General features: G+C 49.7%; 1 protein-coding gene across 1 annotated transcript; it reads left to right on the top strand.

Moving 5' to 3' along the window:
- The first annotated feature begins 2,125 nt into the window (after positions 1-2,125).
- TMPRSS4 (transmembrane serine protease 4) lies at positions 2,126-22,338 on the top strand. The gene is made up of 13 exons (XM_053367106.1): positions 2,126-2,396; positions 10,333-10,366; positions 11,473-11,586; positions 11,928-12,080; positions 12,708-12,840; positions 14,305-14,409; positions 16,377-16,417; positions 17,949-18,108; positions 18,539-18,705; positions 19,534-19,629; positions 20,968-21,110; positions 21,418-21,567; positions 21,735-22,338. The coding sequence occupies exons 1-13, from the start codon at positions 2,394-2,396 to the stop codon at positions 21,744-21,746; spliced, it is 1,311 nt and encodes a 436-aa protein (XP_053223081.1). The 5' UTR covers positions 2,126-2,393; the 3' UTR covers positions 21,747-22,338.
- Positions 22,339-23,417: the final 1,079 nt, after the last annotated feature.

Below are 23,417 nucleotides of genomic sequence, written 5' to 3'. Positions count from 1 at the left end.
GTGAGGAGATAGCGCTGGAGGAAGAACTACGCCTCCTTCACCTGAGTCAACCTGGCTGAGTAATCGGCTCTTGGGGCACCTAGAGGTCTTCTCTGTTTTGACAGCAAGCTGTTTTTCCTTCTCGGCAAGAGCGCAGCAGCAGCCCAAACGGAGCGGCCTTTCGCAAGAGCTGCGAGCCTGCAGAGGGCTAGCAGAGCGCAGCTTGGTCTGGTCTGCTGACCTGAGTGACCCACCAGGCTCCCGGGTTCCCCGCTGTCAGTCTGGCGCATTGACAGCCTCCTTGCAAGTTACAGCCGCGTCCTGCAGCTCCTCCACCAGCGTCCCTACATTTGGCTGCACAAAGAGAGGGAGTTGAGGTCGTGGACTCGCCCTTCCTCCTGGTGCCCACGCCAACCCCCTCCTAGGCAGTCCGCTGGCGGTGGTGGATGATGCCGCCCGGCACCTCGTCTTTTCCAGGTGTCTCTCCGCCCTGCCTGATCCCGCCCGTTCTTCGGTAACTTAACAGGCCGGCAGGGCGCACTGGGAAGGTGCCAAGGCAGTGGGCAGAGCCCGGCCCTGGCAGCTCCAGCACAGAGAGGCAGAGAGTGACTGGCAGGCAAGCAGGCGGGGCAGGGTGGGGCAGCCGAGGGCACCAGGAGGGCATCTCACACTGACGGCAAGGAGTCGCCCAGAGCGGGCGGGGCTTGGAAAACAGGCTTGCTGTGGGGCTTTGGGCACATTTGGGGAAAGGGCGGAGAGCTTGTTGGCCCCCACCCCAGCCGAGAGAGGAGATGACATCGGACTTTGTAGGATGGGAACAGACAGGCCATCCTGTGGCCTCCATTGGGGAGGCAGAGGGCTTGCCAGTCATTTCTGCTCTGGCTAACGCCAGATGTAAAACTCAGTTGGTTGGAGCGCGGTGTTGACAATGCCAAGGTTGCCCGTTCGATCCCCGTGAGGGGCAGCTGCATATTCCTGCATTGCAGGGCGTTGGACTAGATGATCCTCAGGGTCCCTTCCAACTCTATGATTCTATTCGCTTCCCACCCCCCGAAAACCCCGACTGAAAGCTACCTTCCTCTCTCCAAGCCCAAGTTTCCCAAAGCGGGGGGCGGTAGCGGCGGGGCTTCATTGCTTTGCCTGATCTCTCCTTTTTCACTTGTCGATGAAATTATGCTTTGCACCTGGAAGCGCCCTTCGCCTCGCTCACGTCTGCCAATGCAGGCTGGCTTACAACCTGAGCAAGAGGAACCACTGCCATTTCTGGGGGTCCCGCCTCTCACCCACTCGGGTGTCCCTCGTGGAAGAGGGAGCTTCCTTTCTTCCTCTTCGAGCTCTGGCCAGCCCCTCGACGTTTTGACAAAGGCTCAGCTACCCACCCACAAGCCAGACAAGCAGGCGGCAGGAATTGGCAGGGTCCGGTTTAGAGAGAAGCCAGAGGTCCCCAAGGGCCCAGCACCAATCCAGGTCAGAGCTCAGCATCTCCAGATCTGCCGCCTTCAATGTCTGTTTGATCGCATCAGTACCGCAAAGACTCTTTGCTCTCCTTCTGGGATTGTAGCCCCAAGTGTGCTTTATAAGCTGGTCTCCGACCGTAATAAATTATCTATCTATCATCTATCTATCTATCTATCTATCTATCTATCTATCTATATCTATCTATCTATCTATCTATCTATCTATCTATCTATATCTATCATCTATCTATCAATCTATATCTATCTATCTATCTATCTATCTATCTATCTATCTATCTATCTATCATCTATCTATCTAAGACCTCTGTGATTCTGCAGACTGGCCTGAGTTGCTAGCGTCTCCTATGTCCTTGGTTTCCCAATTCTCACCACCCACCTTGAAAGACATTTTCTCCCATCTTCCCCACCCCACCCCGGGGGGTTCACTTCATGGACCACCTAGGCGCCAGGTATCCAAGGTCCCTTAGGGATGGAGGGTGTGCGTGCCTGTCTTTTGTGCTTTAGGAGGAAGAGTGCCAGTCTTCCCCGACGCCCCATCCATCCTCCTTGCCAGGACTTCCCATTCGTGATAACTGCGGTGGGGGTGACTCACTCAGGCTTCACAAGTTAGAGGCAGCAGGAGGTGATGATGTTGCCACTGACAGGTGAGCGTCAGGTTACAACCCAGATCATCAGTCCCGTCTGACGACTCCAGCTGAGCCAAGTCTTAAGCAGGCGGCGGCGGCGGCACAGCGCTTGCCTGACCTCACACTCACAGCTGGCACGAAGGGGCAAGTGAGGAGAAGGGAGCGGACCGCTGGAGACCTGGAAAGGACCTCGGCGACCTGGAGAGCAGCACACCGGAGCCCTCTGGGCATCCCTGGTGTCGACAAGGGCAACGCCTCCTGCCCCTCTGTGAAGGTAACCAGAGAGAGAGGAGCCCCGGTTGCAACAAACATGGTAAGTGCTGTGTACTAAATTTGCTTTCTAGAAGGCAAGATGAGTCCTATGGACTCTTTCTTCTGACCCAGTTGTGGGGGAGGGGAGCGGCCTTTTAACCTTCTTGGAAGAAACCACAACACCTCCTGGCAACTGGGCAATAGGGAAGCTGGCAAGACCTTTGGGCACACAGACAGGAACTAATGGCAGCAACAATCTCCACTGTGAACAGCCAGTTGCTAATTAATACTCCCAGTTTGTGTGCTTATGTTGAATGAAAGACAAAAAGGGGGATTTCTCTGTGTATCCTGAGCTGGCCACAACACCAGGCTTTACCGGTAGTTTTCCACTGAGAGGTTTTGGAACTTACATACACAGTAACCAGGAAGCCCCTTCCCTATTTCCAGATTTTGGGGGGGGGGGTGTGGCAGCAAAGGAAAGGTACTCTGCAGATGGTCAGAGTTGAAGCAGATGGATCAGAGTTGGTGTTTGTTGAAACAGACTGAGCCAAATGAAAGTCAGATTAAGTCCCATGGGGGAAAATGTGGGGCCCTCTGTTCTTAAGGGCAGATTCTCAAAGCAAAAGAACATAGAAAAAGCCTTTTCCTGCTGGAAAGGCAATTGCCAGCCATACGCCTCACAAGAGGGAGAGTGGGACAGCGATCGTGTTCTCCTGTTGTTTGTGTCTGCCATCTGCTATTCAGAGGTAGACTGCCTCTGGACATAGAAGTTCCACTGTGCTTGCATAGCAGGTGGACTTGGTCATTCCTTCTACACTGCTTTGTGTCTGTGAAGAGTGTGAGCTGCAAAGTGGCCTTCTGAAATCTCAGTTGAAAGCATAGGTGTAGCCAATGGGGCAGCAGACGGGGGCAGCTGCCCCCCCCCGATCAAGTACAAAATAGAAATACTTATCTAACTGACCAATCACATCAGTTCTGCCCCATCCCGCCCCAAAAAAATCCTATGTCTGAAAGCCCTGCCAATTGTGAGGTTTAGAAAAGGATAATGTGTACGTGAATTACCCTGAATATTCTGACGTGCTACATAAGTGCAAAGTAGTGGTGGTGGTAAAATGAGTGGAACCTGATAACAGAGCCTACAAATATGCAGGCAGCAAAGGAACCAGGAAGTGGCAGGCAGAGGGTGACAAGGAGACTTTGCTGCCTTCCGTTGCCCTGCTGCTGCTGCTGCTGCTGCTGCTGCTGCTGCTGCTGCTGCTGCTGTTGAGAAGTTCAGCTGGGAACCAGACACTGCTTGGAGCTGTCCTGCCCAGATGCACCCTGGGGCTCCCCAGTGACAATGGCACTATTAATGCCCTGCCAGGGAGCGTGCCTTTCCGTGAACCGACAGGACACCTCTTCCCCAGCTGCTAATCACCAGCAGCTCTTTGTATAAGCCAACTGGCACCACTCAGACAGAAAGAGCAGCAGCCCTAATCGCTTCCAGGATCCACTTTAGATGTCACCCTGCAGGAGGGATTTTCTGTGAATGGGAAGAAGAGACATCTGGGCCCAAAGAGACGGAGGACTTCAACAGCACCAGCTGAAGGAAGCTTTGTCACCCTAGAAGGCAGAGAGAAGGAACCAGGCATGTCAGAGAGCACTGCCTGCCTCCCCAGGTTTTGAGCCAAAGCAAGGAATCAGTCCAGGTGCCTGTACTGCTAGGTTGGGTACTTGATCTTATTTTTCATATATTTGTAAAGGGATCTTTTAAAACCAACTCTCCTGTGGCTAAAGAGTGGCTTTGTACCACTCAAAACCTGACTTAGCATTGCCCAGATTTAGCCTAATCGAGAGGTCTGTCACAATTTGATTGACATACTTTGTGGGTCCATCAACTGGTGAGTCTTACAGTGGACATGCAGAGGTGTGAAGAAGAGCAGGTGTTCATCTCCCAGGGCTCATGCCATCTCTAGATTTACTTGCTCCTCCAGAGCAACCCTAAAGCAGCTGGCAAGCCCCCATTCCCTCTGCTTCCTTTCCCCTGGACATTGGAGACCTCAAGAGGCCTCCAACCATACTTAACCCAAGCAGGGCTCCATGGGAAATGGACTGAGGATTAAATCTTAGATTTAGATCTGAACTTCTATCCCATGTGTGTTGGAGAAATACAAAATGAAAACTGGCTATGAGTAAAACACTTATAAGTTTAATAGCTTATTAAAACTTAGGAATTGCACAGTTATACCTTTTAATCCCTTTCATTTGTGGTATGCTGACATTCCCCTGTTACGGAGAATGAACCACACTTTTTTAGTAAGATAAACTAAAAACAGGTTTACTTACATTTCAATGCAGGCAGCATATACAACAAAATAGTGTACAGAAAAATATTTCTATGTTATAGTAAAATAAAAGTTGGTAATTTTGGATAACATGTTTGAAAGCAGGAGCTTTAGCCATGTGCGTCTGGTCAGCTTGGAGGCATGGTGGAAAAAGAGAGCCTCCTCACAGGCAACTGAATTAGGCCAACCTGCTCCCACCACTGCCTGTGCATCAAACATGGCACAATCAAAGCAGGTTGATTTACAGCAATCCAGGCACTGGTATTACTGCAGGAATGGATCAGCTACATATTCCACCATTTGAGTGCTGCTCCAACAAGAGTGAACAGACACTTTCAAGGCAGACAGCCTGACCCAAGGCACCCCTCTAGGCAGTCTGCACCAGCACCAGCACCAGCAGCAGCAGCAGCAACAACAACAACTGGCAATGGGCCCTCTTGCCCTACTATTTTTGCAGCTTTCTCTAAGTTAATCATTCATACTTCCTTCCACTGGAAGCCATTCCACCTGGCACCATCTAAGCAGCCAAAGAGGTGAGCCAGTCTCTTTCCTCCTCACCAAGAGTTGTACCTTTTTTTCACTTTCCACCTGCCTCCATCCACTCCATGCTAACGGAGTCATCCCTTGTGCAAGGGAATGCCACACCAGGCAGCCAGCAGATGGTAGCAAAAGCCTTCTCCTTTTACAACATCTGCTCTGGTGGGAAGACAGGGGAGGAGATCTCTTCTCCTCTCTCTCCCCCATCTGAGTCCCGCTCAACTTGTGTGGCAACTACAGATTAAGAAAGCTGGACAGTGTTTCTATCAGAGGGGGCACTTTAATATTTCTTCCCCACCCTCTCTTTTCTCCCCAAATATCGGCGGATATGAGATGCTAATTTGGAGCCCAGCAGTGGAGTCCTTCCTCTGCAAAAAGTCAGCCAGAACACAAACACACATGTTCTCATTGGGTTAGCCTATTCCATAGACCAGAAGAGAGAAGTTCAGATTCCATGGAGCTTCAGATTTTGAGTTGACTTTTGCCTCTCTGTAAAAGAACATCAGAAGACAGCCTGGCTGCAGCTGGACCGTACCAGAGGGGCCCCATCTAGTCCAACAACCAAGCAAATACTCACCTTGGGAAACCCAACAGCAAAACAGACGCATTCAGGTGTGGGCCAGGGGGTTTTCACACTTGGCCACAGACCCCTTGACCCTCTCCCAATTTTTAAAATGCATTATTTAATGTTTTTACACTTTGCTTACAGGGGGACTTGATGTCCTGTTACTGGTGATGTCAATGAGACTCCCCCTCTAAGTCACCTGGCATCTTCACTTGCCCAGAGGAAATTAATACATTGGGCCCAGAAGACCCTGTTGGCATCAGAATAAGCCCTGACAAGAAGAATTAATTTTGCCCTGAAATTTTGCAAAGACAAATAGACATTTGCATATGCAAATCTGTATCATGAACCTGTTAACAGCTAATTAATTGCTAGAAGGAGCTAAGCCACTCTCCTGGTTAGTAGCTCCCATGTAAACTAAGATCTCACCACAGCTATGCTCTGTTGTTTGTTTGTTTAAAGATGACCATAAATGTAATTCATTTTATTAAACCTGTATATCATCTTATACTAAAAAGAAGTCCCAAACAAATTTTTATATATGATATTCTGTGTGCGCTTACCTGATACAGTAAAGCATTATAAAGTGTATTAAAATGCACACTATCAACATATGATATATGTTGATATCAACATATCAACATATAAAAACACACACTAAAGCCCAACTTAAGTGGCTGTTACAATATCATTATATCTGTTAATTTGCCTAGGAGATTAAAATGTTTTTACCAGGTGCTGAACTAATAGTAAGGTTTGTGCCAGGTGTGCCTCCCTGAGGAGAGTGTTCCACAGATGGGGCACAATTATAAAGAAGGACCATTCACTAGTTCCACACACACCCTTAGTGCTTGTTTTGGAGGTGCATGGAAAAGTGCCTCAGGTGATGAACACAGCAGGCAGTCTCATATGGGGCAGCCCTTGAGGAACTGAGGCCCTGAGCTGTATAGGGCTTTAAAGGTCAGAAACAGTACTTGCCATTTAACCCAAAACCCAATGACTGCCAATGCAACTGAGTGAGAATCAGTACTACAGTGGTACCTCAGTTTACGAACTTAATCCGAACTTAATCTTAGTCCATTCTTAAACCAAAACCGTTCTTAAACCAAGGCACGCTTTCCCTAATGAGGCATCCCGCCACCGGTGCCCTTCCACCGTTCAGATTATGTTCTTAGACTGAAGTAAAGTTTGCAAATTGGGACACTACTTTCGGTTTTGCGGAGTTCATAAACCGAATCATTCATAAACAGGACTGTTCTTAAACCGAGGTACCACTGTACAAGTTCACACTTTCCTGTTTCCAGTAACATTCTGGCAGCCGCATTCTGCCATAAGTAAAGTTCCCAAACCATCTTCAAAGGCAGCCCCACGTATAACAAATTGCCACAATCCAGCCTATAGGTTAACAGAGCCTAGGCAATTGAAGCAAAGCTATCTGTGTCCAGACAAGTTTGCAGCTGTGCCACCAGTCAAATTTGTTAGAAGGCACTCTTTCCCCCCCCCCAAGGCTTCCAATGGTAATGTTGGATCCAAGAGTACCCTCAAGCTATCATTTCCAGAGGGTGACCAGCCATATGTGTCAAGCCAAAGGCATCACTGGACAACCCCATGACTGCCATGGAGACCATGCAGTCCTGAACTGCAATCCTGAAATTAGGAGGTTCAGAGTAGACACTGGAACCCCTTGTACTAGTAGTCCTGAGAATCACAACAACCCACATCCAATATCACCTCTGTTGTTTCAGTCAGGGAGGCTGCTAGGAGCAATGTAAGCCATGCACCAACAGATTGCCTAGTTGTTCCATTTGCCCAACACCAAAGGAAGACCTTTCAAGATAAATCTTCCAACATGGCAAAAAACATTTAAAAACTATCTCAATTCAAAAACAAAACCAAGCAAGAAGCCACCACTCTGCACCTCAAGGCTAGTGGAGCTCTAATGACAAGAGGGGCCCTTGAGGAGAGCATTAAACAACCAGGGGGTGACATCACCAAAAAGACCCTGCTCCAGCCTGCCTATCAGTCAAAGTGGGCAGGTTCATTTGGGTGCAGGAGCCCCTTGAGATGCCCTGATCCTGTGCTATATAGTCACTAGTCAGCCAGCTCTTTGAACTGTGTTGAGAAACAAAGGCGCCAAGGGGGGAAAGTTCTGTACTGGCAAAATATATCCTAGCTGGTCAGTTCATTTGTTAAAAGTTAATGTTTTCTTTTGTCTAGGCCATCTGAAAATCAATAAATTGCCATTTTAAAAATATGTATCTTAGCTTCTCAGTTCAAATCAGTATTCTGACTCCTTATTCTGAAGCAGATGACATTTCTGGGAGTGTTCATGGGCTGTAGTTAGTGGAAATGACCAAGGCAAAGATTGCTGTGTGAAGGTTTTCTCCACCTGGGAGGGTGACAGGTAGCAAAAGGTGCTTCATGCCACTGTGGCCACTTGAGCCTCTAAAGAAGAGGCCAGATCATCCATAGGCTCTGACCTTGATCCTTAAGAGGGAATGCAAACCCATCCAGAACACTCACTACCACCTCCCATCAGCTGAACTACCTACCCACAACAGCATCCCCATCCTGCCTGGACTGGGACTCGGTTTATTAGCCCTCATTCAGCCCATTGGTTCAACCTCCTTGAACCACTGCGACAGCCAGCCTTACTGGGTTTCAGCATCCCCAATTCCCAGTCCTGACAGCTGGCTCAGAAGGACACTAAGAGAGGTAGTATTGAAAGTCACCGAAAGGGCCAAGAGAAGTCAATGGACCACATTTCCCCTTGCTCTCAGCAGCTGTTGGTTCACCAGAGCGACCAAGGTGGTTTTGGTGGCAACCCCAGGTGAAAAGTCACATTGAACTGGACCTAGATTGTTTTCAGATACTGGGGGGTGGGGAGGGTTGCACCTCCAATGCCCATTTCATATCAACCCAGGCCTTACCTGTCATTGCAAGATCCAAGAGCTGCCCCTGCAGGTAAATAAATGCTCTTGCTCAGGAGCAAAAGAGGCATTAAAGCGACTGATCTGGTGATGGTTTCCAGTGCAGCAGCAATGGAGAGTCTCTTGGCATCATTGTCAGAGATGCCAATCTAAGGCGAAGCCAAGCAAGATCTGGCTGGGCCCTTGGTTAGAAGCAGAGGGGCTGGCTTCTCACAAAGCAGAGGGCTTCCTTCCAGCTTCTTCATGCAGAGCTCAGGTGCTTTCTGTCTCGGTGCAGGCTGCCAAGAGTAAGTTGGCAGTCTCCTAGCAGCAACCCAGCCTGCTTTCCTCAGGAGGACTTTTGCCTCCTGAGACTCCCCGCTCCCTCCCTCCCTCCCTCCTCTTCCTCCCTGCTGCTCAGGCAACAAAAGGACACGGTGGAAAGAAGCAGAAGACTCAACCTCCCAGGCCAAAACAACGTCAGAGCGTGGCTGTCGCAAAGGAATTGCCTGCTGAATCGATGTGGGTTCCAAGGTGGAAAATCGAGGGCTTTCCCTGGAGTAATGTCTCCTTAGCTGAGATTTAGTCTGTTTCCAGGGAACATGCACTGCACAGCTTGTGTATGTCAGAGATATAATGCATTCCCACCAAACTTAGCGCAAACCAAGCTGCTTCTTCCAGTGTGCCGTTTATTTATTTATTACAGTTGTGTAATAAAGATCTTCCTCCAGAGTTCAAGGACAAGGCCTTGTGCACTGTTCTCTACCTCCCGCATCACCTATTTTATCTCAACAACCCTGTGTGGTAGGCTAACCTGAGTGATTTGACCAAGTTCAATCAGTGAGCTTCAGAGCTGGGTAGGATATCGCACCCTAGGTCTTCCCAGTTCTTGTTTGTCACTCTAACCAGTGTTAGAAACTCACATATTTAAGTTAGGCACCAAATGGCTCTTTAAATCAAGGTTACAGTTGCCAAAATGGAATGTCCAGTTCCCATTTTTGGGCAAGACGACTCTAATGTTTTATTTTTTAAATGATGGGTTAAACATCTGGCTAGATAGATTTAACATCTGGTTAAACATCTAGCTAGATCAGATGACAACCCTGAGCTAGATTAAGAGCTTTGAGAACTTAAAGAAGACAATTCACTTGATCCAGGGGCAGCTCACATATATATCGGCCAGTTCTTACCTTCTTTTTTTAACGGTGACTGCTCCTGCTCAGGTTGCACAGAAAAAGCATTTCGGTTCCAGAAATTCATTCCAATTGTACAAATAAAATATAACTAATAGAATTCTACAGGATGGGGTATTAGTGTGTAAAAACAGTCCAGAATCCATCATCTCCAGGCATGCACCTCCAGATGGTGGAGGTGTCGGGTGCCATCCTGGTGCTCGGGCATCTTCACTTGGTCACAAGTGGTCGAAAGCCAGGTGCAAAATGCGCCTGGCACCTGGCTAATTTCGAACGCTGACTCTAACCACCACACCACACTGCCTCTCTATCTAAATAAGTACCTTGGAATGCTTCTCATCAGTGAGCCATACTTCCACGATGGACGGTGTGCCAGTGTGGCATGGTGGGGGAAGGGTCCTCCCTGTTTTGCTCCCAGGGCTTTGCTGCCTTCCCCATCCTGATGATAACGTCTCCTTTTGCTTTTTAGGATAAGGACACTGAGCAGCCACTCAACAGCAGAGGTAAGAACAGAGGAGACCCGTTGAATCGGACCAGCATCCTCTTTCACACAGGAGTCGACCAGGATGCCTCTGGGAAGCCTTCAAGCAGGACAGAACATGCACACAAGAGCCCTGCCCCAATGTGCCCCCCCCCCAAGAGTGGGTAATTCCAAGGCAGACTGCTTCTGGATGTGAAGGCAGCACTAGAATTATGATGGCGACAATCCCTGATTTATTCATTGCCTTCTGAACAACTGTCTCAAGGCGATGCACGCCAAAAATAGTTAAGAGCACAAAAACAGCAACTAAATTTAAAACTATACAAAGCAGACACTTGTGGTAAAGACCCACTTTATCCAGCGTAGCAAGTTGGTGGCAGTCTTGAATCTTCCAACATTCAGCTTTATGTGATTGGTGATTACGACAGTGAAGGCAGAGAATAGCCATTATGGCTAGTAACTATTGATAGCCTCCTTCCTCTGAATTTGTCTAATCCTCTTTTAAAGGCATCCAGTAAGGATGGGGGGGGGGTGCGGAGTGGGAACATGAGGATGCATAAAATTATATTGTGTGGGTAAAGTGGCCGGACAGAAAATTTTCTCCCTCTCTCATAATACTGGAAGCAATCATGTATTGGTCCAGCAACAGTAGCAATAAAAACTATTCAGGAAAAATGTTTATATTTACAGTTTAACCACCTCCAAGCATATGCCTGAACCAGAGTGAAAAGAGGCGAGTCTACCTTCGTGGATGATGGGGGGGGGGGAGGAACAGGAAGTACTACTACTTCCTCTCCAGGAGAAGAAGGGAAATGACATCACACAGAGCCCTCTCTACCAATTATGTTTCTATGGCCTGATCATGTGCCTATCAGCAATTCAGCTCTGTGGTGATAGCCCCTTCTCATGATAACTAGCAAGCATATGCATTTGTTAGGACTAGTTCATGGGTGTAGTCAGGATTCTTGTAAGGAAGGGACATGCTTTTGTTAGTGGGGGGAGGGACAGAACCTCTGTTTTGTATTGATTTGGCTGCTCATTTCCTGCACAAAGCAAGCTCTGGAAAAGGCCTATGAAGGAGACTCACAGCATGCCCACCCCACCAACCAGCTCTCTCTATGTTCACAGAATCTTCACTCACGGACAAGGCTTTGACCAGGAAGGAAGCCTTCATACGCATTGGCATCCCTGTTATTGCCGCCATCCTGTGCATCGGGATTCTCATCACTGCCATCTTCCTCAGTAAGAGAACCTCATGCTGTGCGGGTGCAGCTGTACTGCCAGCTCATACCGTCCGCCTGCCCCCCTTCCCAATTGTTTTCCTCTTCCACAAGGTGCATAAGAAGAAGCATTCCCACTCCGGACCCATTGATGCTTTGCAGGGGGTTGGGCTAGATGACCGTTGGGGTCCCTTCGAACTCTAGAATTCTATGGCATGCCAGGGGCCCCCCGAAGGAAGCCAGGCAGCTTCACCAGGCCTGATGCTCACAAGAATCTCACGTGGCTACAGCTGGGGGCTTGCCTGGGGCTGGGCTGTCCAGAGAACCCCAGAAGTGACTCTGGCTCTCGCTCTCTCCTCCTAGTTAAGATAGCAGTGGAATCCTACTACTTCTTCTGCAGCCAAACCTACAAGTTTATCCCCCTCAACCTCCAGTGCGACGGGAGCGTGGACTGTGCCTGGGGGGAAGACGAGATCGGCTGCGTGCAGCAGATGCCCGATGGCACCATCGTGGGAGGTGAGTCCTCAGTGTGGCGATCACACAGGGTCCCCGGACGTTTCACCATCTATTGATCCCTGTGCCACCACTTTATTTCTCGCTGCCACCACCCAGGCCCTACCTGGTACAATTCTGAGTCCAGTCAGGGTTAGATTGGAACATAAACTTCTGTTTATTTATTGCAGTTTAACAAGTGTGTGGTTTCATAAACGGTCTCATCAATTACAATCATGGGGTGCCTACCCAGCGTATAACTTCCGCTACCTGCTCTCACTCACTAAACCACCTCTCAGATATTTACTGGTCTTCCTAGCTCCTAACTGTTCCTGGCTCAGCTTATTTCACTACAATAACTCAACCTAACCACAGACTCTATCCCAATTCACTCCCACTCCAACCAACCACCCAACTCCAAAGGAACTCCCCCTCTTCACCCTTCCCAGAGCTGGTTTTATAGTCCCTCTGACTCCACCCCCCTGGTTTCTGATTGGGGAATCTGTTTAACTATTTCACCTCCAGCACTCTCATATGTCACACTCGGGTCGCACCAGAGGGAGGCAGGCAGCCAGCCAGCCAGCCAGCCAGCCAGGGTCTGCCACTGAAGGAAACCAATGGCTGCCGTGGCCTCTGCTTCTCTCTCCACAGTCCGTCTCTCCCGTGACAGGTCCAGCCTGCAAGTGCGCGACAGAGAGTCGGGCCGCTGGGCCTGGGCTTGCCATGACAATGCCTTTGACCTCGCCATGGCCACAGCTGCCTGCAAGCAGATGGGCTACAGCAGGTAAGTCTGATGCCAAAACAGGGTTTAAGCAGCTGCCGGGACCCCCATATCATAGCAGAGGGAGCCTGCATCGCCACAGCCTGCAGGGCCACTCGCCTTGAAATACTTGCGCATCTATGTCCTGGTGGCGTCAGCGCCGGCTCCCTGGGTGGCCTGCTTCCCCCTCAACCGTGGCTGCACTTGCCTCTTGTGAATCACTTGCGGGGGACCCACTCATGGCCTCGCATCTGCCTCCCCCACAGGAACTTCGAGGGCAGAGCTTGTGAAGCGGCTTGTGATGGGTTTCCCTGGAAGTCACTCCCATGTTTACTATCCCTGTTCCCTAGTCTTCCTGCAGAGGATCCCACACTGAGACTCCCAGGAAGGATTACAGGGTTTCCCAAACTTGGGTCTCCTGGTTTTTTTGGTTGGCAGTTCCCATCATTCCTGACTACTCTTCCAGCTAGCTAGGGATGATGTGAGTTGCAGTCCAAAAAACAGCTGGAGACCCAAGTTTGGGAAACCCCGGATTACAGCAAGTGCCACTCCAACTGTTTCTGTACTCCAACTCCCATCAGCCACTGCCAGCATGGTTGATAGACAGTTCTTCAACCACAACTTAGAGAATCATTGCACAACTCAGGTGCACCCAGCTGACAGTGCAGACAGCCTGCGCTGTGCAAGGGTACCTGCTGGCCAGGTGGTGGTGGTGAGCTGGCAGCTACTGGATGCCCATCAGGTGCCTTTACGCAAGCCTGGTCCAGCTTAAATCAAGGGGCAGCTGCTGCTCTCTGCTTAAGTGGTCCTATGGGGTTAATAAAGGCCCATCAAGAGGCTCCCCAAGATCTCCCCAAAATGGCAAAATAGAGACAATGATTCAACTGGAACCAGGAATATAATTCAGTAAGGATTGTCCTTGCTAAACTGGGAAATATGGACAGGGATCAAGTGAGGTCTCAGGTTGGAGCTGATTGCAATAGCAGAGTGTCATCATGTCATGCACCTGACACTTTTGGAGGGGAGGTGGCTTCCCAGATCTCAGACCCAGGACCTCTTTCAGCCCTGGAGAAGACAAAGTGCTTCTGAGCACATGCAAAGTGCATTTCTCTCACCAGTATGAGTATCCTGGCTCAAGGATCCTCTTTCAAGTCAATGTCCCAGGCGAGGCCAACCAAGAGAGGAGGATGGTTCCTCTCCACTGGGTTCACGGGATCCTTCTCGGTATCTTGGGAGGGAAAGATTTCTGACAGAGCAGCAGAACCTTAAGGCCCTTCCTAGAAATGCACGATGCTTTATTCACATGACTGCAGCCCCCCAAAGTGTGGGTCAGCACATTAGACTCCAATGCAGGACAGAGGGCCGGCTGGCCGGCTCGCCGGCTCTTGGTGTCTGTTTTGCCCATGGAAAAAATGCTTCCACTTTGGCATGGGGTTGTATACCTGCATTCAGATGTCCCTGTTGCCAAGCTCCTTCTCTCTTTTGCAGTGTCCCCACCTTTAGCCCTGTGGCGGCTGGTGATATGCAGCAGGGGCAGCTCCTCAGACAGGTGACTCTACAGGGTGGAGAACTCCGCTGGACAGATTCGGAAAGGTGAGTGAGGCTCAGCAGGTGAGGGGGGGGGAGACTGCTGTTCCTGCTATGAGGAAGGAGCAGTTTAGATTTCCTACAACACTCCTAACACAGCGTCATGCCAGGGCCCTGTCCAAAATGACTGTGGTGGCCAGATCCAGCTGCTTGGCACTCACTGGAGCACAGCTGCCTGCCACCAGATGGAAGAGAAGGCCCAATAAATGACAAGTTTGCTCAGAGCCCTCCCCGCAACCCCTGGATCCATCTGCATGGGGCTCTCTCCCTTGCTGTTAATATGACAAGAGGGTTTATCCATACTTAACCTTTTGCCCTGCTCTATCCAGACACAGGTCCATGCTTTAAAGCTCTGTGTCTGAGTGGGTTTTTTCTCTTTTTCTGCCCCAAAGCTTTCCTTGTGAAAACTTGCTTTCTGGAGCTCATTTGGAGCAAATGTCAATTTGGGTCTTCTATGGATTTGTGTCGATTCAGCTTTAAAGAGCAGGTTTTCACAGGGAATGCTCCAGGGCAAAAAAACCCCCAACCCCTCCCATGCTCGAACACAGAGCTTTAAAGTGAAGGCCGTGGAAGGAAAGGTAAGCGTGGATAAGCCCAAAGCTGCTGTTGTGAGTTCAGTGACTTTAATGCATTTGCTTTGCACCGAATGGAACTGACGTGTGATTTCTTGAAGGCTGATTTGGTGGGAGGAGATGTCTCTGGTAGGGGCTGGCATGGTACCCAACATAAATTGGTTGTGAAAGGGAGGTAGGGGCGGCTCCGGAATCCACATGGCTTGAAGATGTGGGAATGTTGAGGAAAGTAGGAGAGGATATATTGATTAAATACTATCCTTGCTCACTCACGCCAGTGAGCAACCAGCAGAGCACATTCCCTTGCACATTGCTGGAAGCAAGTTGGTGGATTCGTTAGAATCATTTAAGTTGAGCAATCCAGTCTGGCTTGTTCCTGGTAAGTTTCCCCTTTTATTTCCCTCTTTAAAATAATAACACGACAATCTCCTTTTAAAGTAAGAGTAAAGTTTACTTACATTCAGTTCACAATAGTTTTCTGAAGGCAGGCTTTATCTTGTGGTTACAGTTACATTTGTAGAGAAAAGAAATCTGAGCTAGGTCTCAGACTTTCTACCTTGTGGCTTCCATTCTCTTTAAGGATGAGCCATGTGCTGCTGGCTAAGTGCCAGAATAGAGGAAGATGGCAAAAGAGCAAAAGAGACCAAAAGAGAGAGGAAGATGGCTGCGTGGCTCACCCTTTTGTAGGGTCTGCTAGGGTCATGCCCATCTACCTAGTCACACACAGGGGGAGGAGCCTCCAGAGCAGGTATGACAGGAAGTCCCCTTGTGTGTCCACTCTAGGAATCAGGAAATGTTGTGTTTGACTGCTTCAGTGATGATACATCCCACAGAAGAGTCCCAAACTGGCCAATTTTGTCTGATAAAGTCAGAAGGAGGAGTGATGGGCATATGTACCCAGGGGTTGGCCAGGTTGGTTGGCCAAGGGTGCAGGCCCAAGGAGGTGCAAAAATTGTGCTTCTCCACTGTGTGTTTGAGTGGCTAGGAGCCTGCCTGCCCACCTGTATGCTTCCTGGGCTGCTCCTTCACTGCTCTCTGTGGCTAGCCAAGGTGCACAGGCTCTGGGCACCTCAACAGAGGAATCTGGTTGTTGGCGTGGGCTGTTGCAGAAGCCATGTGGGGCCCCCTCCCTAGCCATCCACTATGTGAAGTGTGACTGGAGCACCCAGCTCTTTGTGCAAGGGAGGGAGGGCACCAAGGCTGCAAGGGAGCCTAGGTACACCTCTGTTCCCACTGAATCCTATGCAAGACCCAAAGAGGCCCTGCACTGCTTCACTGCGAAGCCTGAGCCATGCCCACGTTGACTCCCAGGGTGGGTATAGCAGGCCCTGTTTTTCTCATGGCTGTCTCCTAACCTGTGACCACTTGGCAGCAGTTTCTGACCAGGTCTCTCTCTTACAGGCAGTGCCCCTCTGGCTCCATCATCTCTCTCTCCTGTTCAAGTGAGTATGTGCGTGCTCATAGTGCTGACTACAGAGCAGCAGTGACACTGACCTGCCTGGACTTGGGCTGTTGCCAGCAGAGAAAACCCATCTGAAGGCCCGGGAGCCGGGGGTTGGGTCCATGAGGGCACTATTCAGGTTGGGGCTGGAGATCTTTTCACCCCAGCAAGGCAGGGCACATGCTTGTTAGTGACTTGACTGGTGTGAACGTTGGCGCTGAACTTCCACCTCCAAGCAAGGACCTGCCTTGTGGCTTAACCTGTTACCCTTTCAAGAACCAAAGAAACTTATTTTTGTATGCAACTATTGTGGTGGGACACGGGTGGCGCTGTGGGTAAAAGCCTCAGCGCCTAGGGCTTGCCGATCGAAAGGTTGGCGGTTCGAATCTCCGCGGCGGGGTGCGCTCCCGCTGCTTGGTCCCAGCGCCTGCCAACCTAGCAGTTCGAAAGCACCCCCGGGTGCAAGTAGATAAATAGGGACCGCTTACTGGCGGGAAGGTAAACGGCGTTTCCGTGTGCTGCGCTGGCTCGCCAGATGCAGCTTTGTCACGCTGGCCACGTGACCCGGAAGTGTCTCCGGACAGCGCTGGCCCCCGGCCTCTTGAGTGAGATAGGCGCACAACCCCAGAGTCTGTCAAGACTGGCCCGTACGGGCAGGGGTACCTTTACCTTTACCTATTGTGGTGAGTGTACTATGTGCCCAAAACTGGCAGGATGATACAGCGCCTACAAATGAGGAGTGGCAGATGAAATTGATGGAGTATGCTAAATTAGCAAGCTTAACTAGTAAAATTAGGGAACAAGATGAGACAGCCTTTAAAGAGGATTGGAAACCTTTTGCAGATTATTTTTTAAAAAATATTGTAAATACGTTAAAATGCTAGCTGGTTTGCAGTCAGCTCAGCACTAAAAGCCACTTTGAGAATAAGATGGATGAAAGAAGGATTAGAATAATTATTAGAAAAATAATGCAACAGCAATTGATAACTTGAGGAAACCATGGAAGAGTGGAAGGGAAGTCGATCAAGAAGAGACTATATTTTGGAGCTGTTTGATTGACTGTATTGTATTTTTGGAAAATTCATAAATAATTTTATTTTAAAAAAAACCACCTGTTGCTCTTTGAGGGTGCAGGTCCCCCCTTGAGTGAGTCAGGAGCTCAAATCCTGTCTTCTGGCAAGAAGGTTCAAGTGTTTTGCCAAGTGTTGTATGTCTGGGCTCAGCATCATACATGAAAGAAGAACTTAAGCAGATTAATTTCTGTAGCCTGGGCTGTTGGGTGCGGGGACAGACTAGCACGCAGCCCAGAACCCTTAGACCTTTTAAACCTGTCTCTCAAAAAGACAACTGACAGTGCTGGGCTTTCTGTGAGCCTGCAGTTATCCTTAGCAGTTGATTTTGCAGAGAAGGACTCACGACTGCAGCATTATCTTCTGTCCCGCTCCACACCCAGCTTGTCCCTGTGAACCAGACTCCTAAGGTAACATCATATGCTGAACTGAGAACCTGATTTGCCTACCCTTTGGATGTAGGTTGTGGCCATAACTCGAAGTCACCGCGCGTCGTGGGTGGTGGTCCAGCTTCCATCAAGACATGGCCATGGCAGGCCAGCTTGCAGCACAAGGGGCAGCATGTCTGTGGAGGGAGCATCATCGACCCCCAGTGGGTTCTGACAGCAGCACACTGTTTCCGGTGAGTCAGTGAGCACCAGATTAGGGCCTAGCAAGAATTGATCTGATTCCCATCAATCCTGGAGGGAAATGCATTTAGACACAACAGAGGCTGCAAGGCAGCCCCAGGGAGGAGCAGAAGTCCTCTGCTCTCACAAAGCTGGACCTACATGCAGACTTCAACCAGAAACACCACCAGGCCCACTTTCACCAGGCCTGGTTCAAGACTAGGGTTGCCATCTTTTTTATTAGCTCATGCTCCTGTGCCTTTAACAGGAGCTTGGACTGCAGACATTGGAGAGCAGTCAGGCTCATCATTGTCAGCATAGAGGCTCATCAGTAGGTTGAGCCAGTTTGGGCTACTTTTCTGGCCAGTTGGGTCCCTTTGTGGCATGCATATGTCTTGTCACTAAAGGGGAAGAGCAAACAGGTGAGCCTCTTTCCATTCTCAGGACCAACCTGGTGACAAAGTACTGGCAGGTGAAAGGTGGCTCAGAAATCTTCTCAAATGCCACTGCTGTCCCTGTGGAGAAGGTCTTCGTCATCGACGTCAAGTACATGTTCCCCAAAGATGAGGACATTGCATTGGTCAAGCTGCAAACCCCCTTTAACCTCCCAGGTGAGAGGCTTCTCAGACTGCCAGCTGGGGGGAATTAGGGACCTCTAGCTGGACCAGGGACTCGTAGCTCCTGACAAACCAAGCCCATTGCAGAAATGGGTTGGAGTTCACAGCTGAGATGCTGGACTTGCTGCTTGCCTGTATGGGCAACCTTTTCTGGAAGATATTTGTAATTTCAAGTTTAGTGATCTGACATGGTCATCTCTTCCTGCCTCTGTTTACTTCCCTTCTCTATCTCTTGTTAAAGTTCTTTGATGGCTGAGAGCAGCCTTTAATGTATAATCTGGTGGAAGGAAGAAGTGATAAAGCAGGGTACCTTCTGACCTTCTTTGATGTTAGACATTGTTTGGAGGAACGTGAAATTGTGCAGTGGCGGCGCAGCGGCAGCAGCAGGAGGCCTCATTAGCTAAAGTGGTGCTTCAAGTTAAGAACAGTTTCAGGTTAAGAACAGATCTCCAGAATGAATTAAGTTCTTAACCCGAGGTACCACTGTATTGGAAGAGGGGGCTAGCTAATTAATAATCTGCACTAACTAGTCAGGCAAGGCATGTAGGCTAACAATTTAGCTATCTATAAATTGAATGGTTTGGGGGCATAGCTCTCAGCAGCTCGTGCAACCTGAGACTACCTGGGGCTCACTTCTTGGGGGTTTCCCAGTGGCAGATTGAAGTGCTTGCTTGGTGATGTATATATTGCTTGCTGTTTAGAATAAAATCTTTAATCTTCTCCCTCACTTGTGTTTGTATTGCTTCTGAATCTCATAAAAAGAGCCACCTTGCATTTGGCAAGACATTGCCCAACTGCCTTCCTTCCCTCTTTCTGCTGCAGGGTCGGTGAAGCCCATCTGCCTGCCTTTCTTTGATGACGAAATGGTCCCAGGAACTCCCTTGTGGGTGACAGGCTGGGGATCCACCAAGCAAGATGGTGAGTTTTCCCTTGGCATTTTCATCTTCTTCCCCACCATTGCCCTGCAAGTGCCGGGCCAGCTGCCTTCTGGTCTCTGCTGCAGCCTGCTTAGGACTGAGCAAGGATGCCACACTCTAGATGGGGAGATTACCGTACCTGCTGTGCCTTTGAACTCCCAAGCTGTTCCCACAAGGTGCAGCTCCTGAGGACAGCAGACAGAGCCCAGGAGCCTACAGAGACCAACCAAGAGCAGGCAAGTGGGTACAGGTACCCAAACCCTAACCCAAACAAAAGTCTGGCTTGGGCAGCCCTGAACGTGCCTTCATTAAAAGAGCAAAGAGTGCCTGCCAGCCTTGGGGACAGGCCATAGCTCAGTGGTAAAGTATCTGCTTTGCATACAGAAGGTGCCAAGTTCAGTCCCTGGTGGCATCTCCAATAGGGAGGGAATGTTCGCCTGCTTGAAATCCAGGAGAGCTGCTGCCAGTCAGTGTTGACAATACTGAGCAAGATGGACCAGTGGTCTGACTCGATATCAAGCAGCTTTCTGATCTTATTTGTATGCCACCTATCAAACCATGATCAAGGCGGCTTACAACATGAAGGGGGGGGAATACATAGCTGCAACATAGCAAAATTAGTCATAAGCAATAAATAAGTAAAGGTAAAGGGACCCCTGACTGTTAGGTCCAGTCACGGACGACTCTGGGGTTGCGGCGCTCATCTTGCTTTATTGGTCGAGGGAGCCGGCGTACAGCTTCCGGGTCATGTAGCCAGCATGACTAAGCCGCTTCTGGTGAGCCACAGCAGCACACGGAAACGCCATTTACCTTCCCGCCGGAGCGGTACCTATTTATCTACTTGCACTTTGACGTGCTTTCAAACTGCTAGGTTGGCAGGAGCAGGGACCGAGCAACGGGAGCTCACCCCTTCGCGGGGATTCGAACCGCCGACCTTCTGATTGGCAAGTCCTAGGCTCTGTGGTTTAAACCCACAGTGCCACCCGCATCCCTCTAAGCAATAAATAAAACCTTAAAAAATACACAACCTAATGGAACAATTTCCACATAAATCACAACAAAATCTATAATAAAGATACAAAAAAAAATAGCAAACAACCCCAACAAAACCCCAAGAGTCTCTTCAGCAGCCTCAGCTTTTGTAGCTGGAGTCAGAGCCCTGCCTTCCCAGGCCAGGTGGGAAAAGACCTGCAAAGCAAACAACTGGAATGAGGACTCCAAACGTGAAATTGGCTTGGAACAAACCCTCCAGCCTTACATATAGATGGGCTGGGAATTCTTTGGGGCCACTGCACCCTCTCCCATAATTTGAAGTCATCTCCACCATGCTTTTTGCTAGGTACACTGTCCAAGGAGCTACAGGAGGCACAGGTGGAGTTGATTGACAGCCGCATCTGCAACGCACCTGATGCCTACCATGGGGAGGTGACCGAAAAGATGCTCTGCGCAGGCCGTGATCGGGGTAGAGCCGACACCTGCCAGGTAAGAGGCACAGAAAGATCAAAGGCCGCAACTCTCCTCCTCCAGCTCTGCAGTCCCAGCAGGAGGGAGGGCGGAGCAGGGAATCATCAGTTCCCTTTTTCTAAGAAGGATGACGCTGAAGCTGAGCTTCATTTGGAGAGGGGACAGATGTGGGTTAAAGAGGGCAAGGCGTGGCTGGTTGCCCTTCATGGGAGACAAACTAGGAGCAGGACGCGACATGCAGAGCTCTTGATCCCTAGTGTTTCCATTTGGGATTCAGCTGAGTGCTGTCCACGTTTATGCAGCATGTGTCTTCCTTCTCACCCAGGGAGACAGCGGAGGGCCACTGGTGCACAAACAGGGCCCGTGGCACATTGTGGGCATTGTCAGCTGGGGCCACGGCTGCGGAAGCCCGAGCACCCCCGGCGTCTACACCAAAGTGCAAGCCTACCTCAACTGGATCTACACCATCCTCAGGGTCAGTGTTGCTTTTCCTCTGGGGTAGGACCCATTTTCTGTCCTGGCAGGATGGCAGTGGGTGGGCAGAGTTAGGCTGCCCACCGCCAGGGGAATGGGATCCGTCATGGCGGTGCCTCTGCCTCAGATGGTCACCAGGTGGTTCCTCTGTGGGTTTTCTTCATCCAGACAGAGTCCTGAGAACAGACCGGCCGCAACTGTCCTGCACACATGCACGCCCTTGGAGCAACGTGCGTGTAGGGCGTCCTTCCAGTCCTGCTGCAGCTTCCACTGAGGACATGGGAAAGGCAAGAGGACAGCCACAGGATGGGGCCCTCAAGAAGGTGTTGGACAAGGCTCCCTGGGGAAGATGTTAATTTATGGCTGCTGCTGCTGAAATCCACCTGAGATCCACTTTGCCAGCTACTCTGTTCCTTTCCATTTCCTGCTATCTTTCTTGGCAGAGCTTGGGGGAAGCTCTTGTAACCCAGGAGAGGCAGTTTGTTTCCCCGTGACCTGGCACTGACAAAGGGAGCAATTGAAGAGAAAGGCTGGGTCCACACCTAGGATAAAGACAGCTCTCTGTCTAGCTTTCCATCTTTTTCTCAGTCTCACCTGGGGATCCTGTGGCCTTGAGGCTGTCCCTCCTCTGACCAGGCCTGCCAAAGGGGTAGTCTGACCCAGCAGCTCTTCCTCCTCCTATTTATTGCACCCTGTACAAATCCCTCTTCCTCCCCTGCTTGGAATAAATCAAGGAATGTTTTATACCAAAAGACTTTTGAACCTGTGTTTGTGGCCAAACTGAGTCCAGTACAAGGTTTGCCACACCAACAGCTGTTGGAGTCATGCATTCATTTTGTCATCAGGAAAAACTGGGAGCTCAGTCCATCTTGACAGGGAACGGGGGGGGGGTGAGGGGCTACCACTTTCCCTGCCTTCACAAAAACACTGCCTTCCTCTGAATATGAGGAGCCTGGCTGCTGGATCAGGCCAAGGGGGACCCATCAAGGCCAGCATCCTGTTCTCACAGTGACCAACCAGCTGCTCCAATGGGAAGCCCACAAGCAGGCCATGAATACAACAGCAGTGCTCTCCCTACTTGAGACTCCTAGATGGGGTCTTCAGATACATATGGCCCATGAGACTGGAGGGAGAAAAGAGCCATTGTGGCTAGTAGCTATTGATAGTCTTATCCTCCCCCACAAATTCGCCTAATCTTTTAAAGCCACCCAACATCCCTACATCTTGAAATTTCAAATTCAATAGTTTAAGCATGTGTCTTATTAAGAAGTTATTTCCTCCAGAATCTTTCAGCTTCATTGGACGGCTCTGAATTCTAGTACTATGAGACATAGGGTGGATCTACACACAGGAAAAAACCCTGCTATAAATAAAGTCAGAAATTAGATCGTTATAACAAACTAAAAAAAAAACCCTATGGAAAATCACATATAAAATTTCCTGCTCTCTGGCACCATCTGGTGTTGCATGTTTGTAGCACGTTCAAATTGTTTCTTTACTAATGTAGCTGTGTATACACATCTGTCATATCCGCCCCCTTACCTGGCTTCCCTCTAAGCCAAAAGGTCCCAAATGCTGTAAGCTTTCCTTGATCGTTTTGGTTGCCCTTCTCTGGTCCTTCTCCAACTCTGCAATATCCCTTTTGAGATGAGATGACTAGAACTGTACACAGTGTTCCAAGTGCAATTATGTCACAGATTTCTATAACAGATTTGCCTACGATGTTGACAGTTTTATTTTTGGTTCCCTTCTTAATGATCCCTAGTATGGCATTTGCCTTTTTCACAGTTGCTGTACACTGGATCAACATCTTCAGCAAGCTATCCATGCTCCAGCAGGAGTGAGGCTCTC

This window comes from Podarcis raffonei, chromosome 15, assembly GCF_027172205.1.
Source record: "Podarcis raffonei isolate rPodRaf1 chromosome 15, rPodRaf1.pri, whole genome shotgun sequence".
Lineage (NCBI taxonomy): Eukaryota > Metazoa > Chordata > Lepidosauria > Squamata > Lacertidae > Podarcis > Podarcis raffonei.
This window is presented reverse-complemented; position numbering and strand designations above follow the sequence as displayed.